Below are 10,000 nucleotides of genomic sequence, written 5' to 3'. Positions count from 1 at the left end.
TCCTGGAAGACAGTGACAGACACAGTCAAACAGGACAGAGATGTTGAGACTGGGACCAGGCTAAAACGCAGATCTGGGACCAGGCTAAAATGCAGGTCTGGGGCCAGGCTAAAGCACAGACTGGGGGGGGACCCCAGTGGTGAGGATCGCTGTCCTCTCCACGTCACCTGGTAGGAGCGATCGGCCAGATAGGATGCAAACCAGGAGAGTGCAGAGCCAGAGATGCCCAATTCTGAGAGGGTGGAGAGAAGGATCGGGTGGTTTACTGTGTCAAATGCAGCAGACAGGTCCAGAAGAATGAGAACAGAGGAGAGCAGTTTCAGTAGAGTGCCCAGCTTTTAAGCCGGATTGGTGAGGGTCAAGGAAGTTGTTTTGAAGGAGGCAGTTAGACAGTTGGTTAGAGACAGCACGTTCAAGGGTTTTAGATAAGAAGGAGAGAAGGGATACCGGTCTGTAGTTATGGACAGCAGACAGGTCAAGAGTTGGTTTCTTGAGAAGAGGCTTGACTCTGGCTGTCTTGAAGGCAGCTGGGACAGATCCTGTGGATAGAGAGGAATTGACTAAGGTGGTAAGGAACGGAAGGAGGTCTTTGGAGATGGATTGGAGAAAGGGGGAGGGGATAGGATCGAGGGGGCAGGTGGTTTGAACCTCAGCATGAATGAACCAGATATGAGAACCAGGTGAGATGCAGTTGATATTGGGCAGATCCTCTTGCAATCACTCTGGTACATGATAATCTTCTTATCTGTCCACAAGAACTAACCTGACCCTCCTGTTTTTGAGGAGTACTAGTGACTAGTGGTTTGAAACTAGTGGTTTGCAACTTGCAGTGAAGCCCCTGTAGTTCTGCTGGTAAAGTCTTCTGAAGATGGTAGTCTCTGACACATTCACGCCTGCCTCCTGGAGAGTGTTCTTGATCTGTGGGACAGTTGTTTTGGGGGTTTTCTTCATCATAGTGAGCATCCTTCTGTAGAAGTCTTCCTTGGTCTGCGAGCCATTTCTGAGCTCACCAGCTTTCTTTCCTTTTTATGATGTACCAAACTGTTGATTTTGACAGGTTTAAGCTTTTGGCTGTTTCGGAAAAATCTGTTTCTGACAGATTTGTTTGTGATAGATTTGTTTAGGATATTTCAGCCTCATAATTATTATGAAGTGTTACACCTGCCCGTGGACCTCCGTTTGGGAGCAACTTCTTTGGAAAAACAGATTTGTTTTTAATTGGATATTTGTTCCACATTGTGAGTTATGTACCTTTAGTGGCCAATTTAATCTGGGCACACTTGTTTTGAGTGTAACGTTCTAATCAGCTTTGCACAGAACAAGAAGCTTGTGTCCTAATTATGAGCATCTGTGGGGACGGCAGGGTCTGATGATGGTAGCTTACTGACTGGTAGCTGTTGGCGGAGTCCCGTTGGAGTCCCGTTGGAGAAGCCAAACAGTGTTTAATGAGTCTGTTTGTTTCAGCTTTGATACCAAACCAAGCTAATGTGTTTATGTTCATTAAGGTTTGGAAAAGATACCTGACATGAATGTCCCATAGGCAGGCCTGTGCGAGCTGCTCAACCTGCTGCTTCCACTACAGTAGGTGCACCTAAGACCTTCCCCACTTAAAGAGAGGATCTTTGTATATTTTCAAAACAAAATGAACCCTCACAAGCCAAAAACAGGTCCCTAGATGAGAAAAACATTTGTCAAGAAATGACCTGATCAGACAGACGTCCCCACTACCATGAGCAAAGCTTATTTTTTAAAAGTGTGTGTTGGCCTTAAACTACGGACTGATGAGATATAACATTGATTAACATTCCACCATGAACTATGGAGTCAAGTACTACTGTATAAAAAACCCTTTTAAAGGGTTAGGGTTAGGGTTAGGGTTAGAACTGGTGTAATATAACCCTAACCCTATGGAGTTAGGGTTAGGGTTAGGGTTAGGGTTAGAACTGGTGTAATATAACCCTAACCCTATGGAGTTAGGGTTAGGGTTAGAACTGGTGTAATATAACCCTAACCCTATGGAGTTGGGGTTAGGGTTAGGGTTAGGGTTAGAACTGGTGTAATATAACCCTAACCCTATGGAGTTAGGGTTAGGGTTAGAACTGGTATAATATAACCCTAACCCTATGGAGTTAGGGTTAGGGTTAGGGTTAGAACTGGTGTAATATAACCCTAACCCTATGGAGTTAGGGTTAGGGTTAGGGTTAGAACTGGTGTAATATAACCCTAACCCTATGGAGTCAAGTACTACTGTATAAAAAACACTTTTAAAGGAAGTTTGTTATTATAGAGTGATTTTCTAAGTGACACTAAAAGCAATTTAAATTGTTTAGGTGAATTCACCTCATCCATGACTAATGTGTAGGTGTCTGTCAACCTGGGTAGATTAGTAACCTGGGTAGATTAGTAACCTGGGTAGATTAGTAACCTGGGTAGATTACTAACCTGGGTGACTGATGACTGATGGATAAATGATTCACTTACTTAAACAAATGTATTTGTTGTTCGTCGCTTTGGATAAAGACGTCTGCTAAATGCCGTAAATGTAAATGGGTAGATTAGTAACCTGGGTAGATTAGTAACCTGGGTAGATTACTAACCTGGGTAGATTACTAACCTGGGTCGATTAGTAACCTGGGTAGATTACTAACCTGGGTCGATTAGTAACCTGGGTAGATTACTAACCTGGGTAGATTACTAACCTGGGCCGACTAGTAACCTGAGTAGATTAGTAACCTGGGTAGATTACTAACCTGGGTCGATTAGTAACCTGGGTAGATTACTAACCTGGGTAGATTACTAACCTGGGCCGACTAGTAACCTGAGTAGATTAGTAACCTGGGTAGATTACTAACCTGGGTCGATTAGTAACCTGGGCCGACTAGTAACCTGAGTAGATTAGTAACCTGGGTAGATTACTAACCTGGGTCGATTAGTAACCTGGATCGATTAGTAACCTGGGTAGATTAGTAACAGACACTCTGACCCGTTGTGTAGAATTACAGTATTATAGTCCATCGGTTCATTAACCTCACTGGACCGGCCCATGATTGGGCCCAAAGTCTGCTTTCATTTGAGTATTAATTTCAATATTGATTAATTGATCTCCTTGTCATGTGTTATTCTAAACTATGATCTGAGCATATCCACACAAAACATCAAGATGTTAGCTAGCAAATGGCATTCCTGCTTTTGCATCTGATCATCACATTTCTAATATTATAAGCGGGTTAGTTTGGGTCTGGTTTTAGGCGGACATGAGTCAAATAAGGCCTTCAGCATAAGAGGATGATATTGTATCCTTCCTGATATGTGAAGGACTTCTTCTGTACAATGACCTTGTGTGTGATGGAGTATCATCACCTATCAACTAGATTATTAACTCACCTATCAACTAGATTATTAACTCACCTATCAACTAGATTATTAACTCACCTATCAACTAGATTATTAACTCACCTATCAACTAGATTATTAGCTCATCTATCAACTAGATTTTAAGATATGAACCTTGTAAAGCCTTGTGAATCACTGGATATGAACGCTTCACAAGGTTCATATTTCTAAATTTGCTTGTTCATAGATTGTGAAAAAAGTGCAACAATTCAACACAAAATGAGCTGTTTCTGTTCTCCATCACACACTCGATCACTCTACAGAATGTTGATCTATTAGGGTGAATATTTCAACATAGGTCTGGGGTGGTCCAGTGGTCCAGTGGTCTGGGGTGGTCCAGTGGTCCAGTGGTCTGGGGTGGTCCAGTGGTCCAGTGGTCTGGGGTGGTTCAGTGGTCCTGGGGTGGTCCAGTGGTCCTGGGGTGGTCCAGTGGTCCAGTGGTCTGGGGTGGTCCAGTGGTCCTGGGGTGGTCCAGTGGTCCAGTGGTCCTGGGGTGGCCCAGTGGTCCAGTGGTCCAGTGGTCCTGGGGTGGTCCAGTGGTCCGGTGGTCCTGGGGTGGTACAGTGGTCCAGTGGTCCTGGGGTGGTCCAGTGGTCCAGTGGTCCTGGGGTGGTCCAGTGGTCCTGGGGTGGTCCTGGGGTGGTCCAGTGGTCCTGGGGTGGTCCTGGGGTGGTCCAGTGGTCCTGGGGTGGTCCAGTGGTCTAGCACCACGGCCTACAGTGCACACATGTGCCCAAGTCGGCATGGGTTACAATCCGGCCCTGCTGACATCCCCTCTCCTCCTTACTTCCTGTCTCTGTCCAATAACAAAATGAGGTAGGAGTGGTGGCTCCGCCCACTCAAAACATAACCTGACACGTATCACAGATTCACACTATGTACATATGAGAGTGTACATACGATACAAAACTAAAGTTATGTTTTTGTGCTGTAAATGTTTTCATGACAACACACAAATCAGGAACCATAAGACATGATTGCCTTCAAAATGACATCAGAGTAGAAAAGAACTCCTGTCCATTACAGAACCACCATACTGATTCTAACACACCCATACCTGGTTACTAAGTTTGAAGTTTATTCATTTTAAAGAGCATTTTATATACTTTATATTATGTACAATACACTGTACAAAAGATAAACACACACACACACACACACACACACACACACACACACAGACACACAGACACACACACACACACACACACACACACACACCCTCACACCCTCACACCCATACATAACGCTGCTTTTCCAGTTGAATGTGTAAACTTGTTAATTTTCACTTTTTTATTTTATTTTACTGTACCTTGTTACTTTGCTAAATCTAACTGTAGTGATTAAATAATCTCTCCCATGTACCGTTTCACATTGAGGGGCTTTAGATAATACATTACACATTTCCATAATTCACACCAAGGGCCAGGGTCCAACTCTGGAGTAGATATTATATAGTAGATATTATATAGTAGATATTATATAGTAGATATAGAGTATCTTCTCTCTTGGAGGAGGCAAGGCACTTTTGTTTTACTCATGCCCTTTTACCTATATGGTTCTATGTGTGTGTGTGTGTGTGTGTGTGTGTGTGTGTGTGTGTGTGTGTGTGTGTGTGTGTATGTGTGTGCGTATGTGTGTGCGTACGTGTGTGTGTGTGTGTGTGTGTGCGTATGTGTGTGCGTACGTGTGTGTATGTGTGTGTGTGTGTGTGTGTGAGAGAGAGAGAAAGAATCTTTCTACAGCTTATATTTTTCGACAATTCCAATGACATTTTATGCTTAAGGGCCGATAATAGGTTGAGTCAGCTCTTTGTATTGGATAAAAAGCATCTGCTAAATGACAAATACTGTATAAAATGTCCACTTTGCATATCATACATACATATCATACATACATACCCCAATACTGGTGTTTATGAGTGTGGTGAAACTGTTACATCAATGCAGGGGTTCAATTCTGACAGACTAAGAACATTAATGGGACATCAATGCTGTTTAATCTGGTGAACAGCTGCCTTTATTAAACTGTACCAGGCAAAAAATAGAAGCCTTGAGTCACAAGTAATGAAACACAATATGCAAGGAGAGTCCATCTCATCCTCTCAGAGTTGGGGTTCATTCAGTCGTTGTTGACTGAAACAGTTTAACAATGCTCAATGCCAAACAGAAGAAACACACAGAAAAACATTGTGATTTGGATCATTCAGACATAAAATCTATTTTAAAATACTGTTCTGGATGTCAGATTACATTTCTGATATCTTCTTCTTTGTCTCTGTTGTCAAGAGCAGCTGGGCTAGCCTAGCTTAGCATGGTACAGTTTCTGTAGTCTCACCCTAACCCTAACCCTGACCCTAACCTTAACCCCTAACCCTAACCCTGAACCTGACCCTAACCCTAACCCTAACCTTAACCCCTAACCCACTGTTGCAGTAGACAGCAAACAACTGACTGTAAAATCAATAGGATCTCACACAAAATGTGTATGAATCCATCCAAAAGCAGAACATATCACTTGTATGACATTTTACAATCGGGTTTATATGAAAAGCTACTAATGCGTCTTGCGTGGCAGTTAGACAGTATTAGAGTGGTTAGGGTAATGTACGTAATTATGACTTCTGTGGCAGTTAGAGTGGTTAGGGTAATGTACGTAATTATGACTTCTGTGGCAGTTAGGCAGTATTAGGCTTTAACTGTGAGTGGTTAAGGTTAGGGTGAGTTCTCAGGGAAAGTCTTTAGCAAACATGAGCATCAGCAACAAGAATTAGAACAAAAAAAATAAGATTTCCCCACCACGATTTGAGATTGCAAGTCGGGTTGCTGTATTTTGCAGAACACAAATTATTTGGAAATTAAATATTACAAATGATCACGTTTTTCCACGTGAGACAACCAAAGTTTTGTAAACTGTATCCAGGGTCCAGCCAGGTTTCGGCTGTCTGACAGACGGCATGGCCACAGCCAGGCTGAGACCACAGAGATAGAAGTACACAGCAGGATATTTACAACATTGGAATTCACTCAATCACATTATGATTGAATACATTATCAGCCTTGTTTAGAATGAAGAATTTACATAAAATCATCTCATTTGTTTATTCAAGCAATGAGACACAGTTGAACTGAACCTGTCAGTAACAGCACCTACTGTATATAAAATGTAGCTACTCCTACAAATAAATTATCTTTTAAAAATTGAAAATCAACAAGTATTGGTAAATCACAGCACTAATCTCTAACATGCTCTGACACAGTGACATAGAAGCTGCAGAACAGATATGTTCATTTATGGTTAATGATGGGACAGAAACGGACATGGTATTTAGATTTTTTATTTAGATTTATTTTTTTAGCAGGGAGTCCTATCTCTTTTACAAGGAAGCCCTGCATACACACAGTTTACACCCATACATCCGTATTACTGGGGATTAAAAGTAAAATTAAGACATTCAATTGTTGACCATTCTATTGGTGGTTTGTTTATCTGTGATTCTATCCTCAGAGCGGATCAACCTTTCCACACTTCAAGAGTTTTATCAAGTGCACCCTGATCTCCTTAGTTCTGACACCGTAGATCCACGGGTTACAAAGACCAGGAACGAGCAGGTAGGTCAGACTGATCAACACACGCAGGTCGGGGCTGATGGCGTGTTTGACTCTGTACGTCATAAACGCCACCATAGAAGAGAAGTAGGTAACACAGATGACCATGAGATGGGAGCTGCAGGTGTGGATGGCTTTGGAACGAGACTCTCCTGCTGCTGACCTGAACACCACCACAAAGATGGCAATGTAAGAAAACGCAATACCAAAACAGTCAATGGTCGGCACGCAGAAGCTGATCAGACCGGCCAGGGAGTTCCTGCTCGTGTCCCCACAGGCCAAAGTCACTACCAGCTGGTGCTCACAGTGAACACCGTAGATGACGTTGGTGGAGCAAAACGTAAGAGTTCCAACCAGGGAAATCATGGCTGTTATTATAACAAAGTTACGAACCACAATCGCAAAACTAACTTTTTGAAAGTTGCCATTGCTCATGACGGTGTTGTAGTGCAAGGGCATGCAGATGGCAAAGTAGCGGTCCAAAGCGGAGCCAAACAGGATGGAGGACTGGAAGCTGCAGGCGTAGTGAATACACCACATCTGTATCAGACACAACGCTCGAGGAAAATTATTGATCCCTGTGGCGAAACTGAATATCATTCTGGGGACCACACAGAACGGCACACATATGTCTACACAAGCAATGTAACCTATCAGCAGGTACATGGGAGAGTGGAGCGACCTCTGTTTGGTGATGGTGAACAGAAGGCAGATGTTGCACGTCATTGAGAAAATGAAGGTGATGCAGAAAGGAATAAAGAGGAGCCGTCTGGACTCTTTAAGGGAGGAAAATCCAATCAGGTAGAATTCTTGATGGCTAAAATTTCTGGAGGATCCAAATTCCATGCTGGTCCCAGCTCTGTAACCTAATGTGATACCTGCAACCGAAAAAACAAAAACAGACCTTAGTGTCAGTTGATGTTTTAACTGACCCTGAAAACAATCAATGAACAGTTTCTGAATGGAGACTTCATTTTTCATCGTTCAACTCACCTCCAACTGTTCTCCTGCAGTCTGCTCAGAGACGTTTATCTGGGAGAAATGAAGCATACATTGCATTAAACGGTTTTTCATAAAGAAGTCAGTAACAAAATGTCATTAAATGTACAGGTCTATTTTACCTTTCTGTTAATATATGGAAGGAGATATTGTTGAAGATGACTGTTGATCGCGTGTTGCTGGGCGCTTCACATTTCATCAGCGAAAGCAAATGAGGGAAGGAGCCCAAACAACACACTCTCCACTCCTCCTGCCCTGGTTGGCATTGGCTGTACCTCTGGTCAAGCTGTAGCCTCGGCTTAAATACTCTTCCCAAATTCCCAATTCCCTCCAGCACTGCTGCCTGGAAGAGTTAGTTGTGTTGACCTAATTGGTGCTGAAGGAACAGTGTCTGTAGTGACTGGGGGTTTGGTTTGTTTGTTGTATTTGTTTTTTCACAGATTTGACATTTGCGTTGTATCAGCAAGGTTTTCTTTTCTCTTTTTACACATTATTACATTTTCACATGGTAATTTCCGTAATTTCTGGTATATTTGGTATTATTTCTGGTGCACATGTTAAGATATTTTTAATTGAATTGAATGATATTTGATCTATCTCCACCCCTCAGCTGCTCTCTTGGTTTCCTGGGCTGGGATGTCTCACATAGTTCTGGAACTGTCTCATTGTAGAGCTGGCAAAGATGTTGAGCTAAAAAAGGATATTTTTGCTAAGAGTATAATTATATTGATTATTGATCATTCGTCAGATACTAAATCACCCAATAGTGCTTTTTGTAGGGTAGATTAGGGTAGGGTAGGGTAGGTTAGGGTAGGGTAGGGTTGGATAGGTTAGGGTAGGGTAGGGTAGGGTAGGGTAGGGTAGGGTAGGGTAGGGTAGGGTAGGGTAGATTCGGGTAGGGTAGGGTTGGGTAGCTTAGGTTAGGTTAGATTAGGTTAGGTTAGGGTAGGGTAGAGTAGAGTAGGGTAGGGTAGGGTAGGGTAGGGTAGGGTAGGGTAGATTCGGGTAGGGTATGGTAGGTTAGGGTTAGGTTAGGTTAGGGTAGGGTAGGGTAGGGTAGGGTAGGGTAGGGTAGGGTAAGGTAGGGTAGGGTAGGGTAGGGTAGGGTAGGGTAGATTCGGGTAGGGTATGGTAGGTTAGGGTTAGGTTAGGGTAGGGTAGGGTAGGGTAGGGTAGGGTAGGGTAGGGTTGGATAGGGTAGGGTAGGGTATGTGTTGTTGGGGTTCAGAACTCCCAGGCAGGTGAGGTGCGGAACACTTGTATGTCCAGAGTAAATAGCCAACAACATTTGCTAAGACATCGCTTTAGATTCATACTCACACAATATCCATTCTAGAAGTGTTCCTGAGCAGAGTGGTACCAGGGATGAATTGAAATACAGAAGTTCTGTATAGTCCAGTTTATACAATATAGTAGGCATGTGCAGAATATGCAGTGCCCCATGATATGACAGCATATTCTATAGACTCTTCTGAGTATTTCCTACAATGCTTTTACTGCGGTGCCTAGAATAGTTTTTGCTCTATAAGGTAACATGTATCCCATGTACAGGGTATTACAGTGTATTACAGTGTATTACATTGTATTGCATTGGGGGCTAAGCAGGGTGTGGGAGATGGATGTACGACACAGCGCCCCTCCAAAACTAACTTGATCTGGTAAGTAGAGACCCCAGTGAGCATTCCCTCCAATACACTGATTGCGCTATAAGACAACATATATTTCATATCGAGTACATGTGTGTTTCCTCGCGGTGTGCGCGCAAAAATAGCACATTCCAACAGTTGATGACGATTGATTGCATGATTGCATGGCAAAAAAAACTATTTCATCTATTAGACTGTTTCAGATAGCTGCCTTAGACTCAAACCCCTGTAGCCCGTTTACAGGCCAGAAACACCTGTACCTGTGGTTCCCCGCTGGCTGTGGAGGGGGACGGGGGGCCGTGGCGGCCATGACGGCGGCCTTCTGCGGTCTCCTATTCGTCCACCGTAGCCTTC

At 43.2% G+C, this 10,000-nt stretch overlaps 1 protein-coding gene across 1 annotated transcript; it reads right to left on the bottom strand.

Moving 5' to 3' along the window:
* Nucleotides 1-6,896: 6,896 nt before the first annotated feature.
* LOC310810712 (olfactory receptor 52P1-like) lies at nucleotides 6,897-8,015 on the bottom strand (the record flags this gene model as incomplete). Its single annotated transcript, XM_083678560.1, has 2 exons — nucleotides 7,995-8,015; nucleotides 6,897-7,879 (listed from the first exon to the last, which is right to left on the bottom strand). The coding sequence occupies exon 2, from the start codon at nucleotides 7,845-7,847 to the stop codon at nucleotides 6,897-6,899; it is 951 nt and encodes a 316-aa protein (XP_083534686.1). The 5' UTR covers nucleotides 7,848-7,879; nucleotides 7,995-8,015.
* Between the last annotated feature and the right edge of the window lie 1,985 nt (nucleotides 8,016-10,000).

The sequence above is a fragment of the Argentina silus genome (assembly GCF_951799395.1).
Source record: "Argentina silus genome assembly, chromosome: 10".
Taxonomy (NCBI): domain Eukaryota; kingdom Metazoa; phylum Chordata; class Actinopteri; order Argentiniformes; family Argentinidae; genus Argentina; species Argentina silus.
The sequence above is the reverse complement of the archived record's forward strand: the minus strand, read 5'-3'. Positions and strand labels throughout refer to the sequence as shown.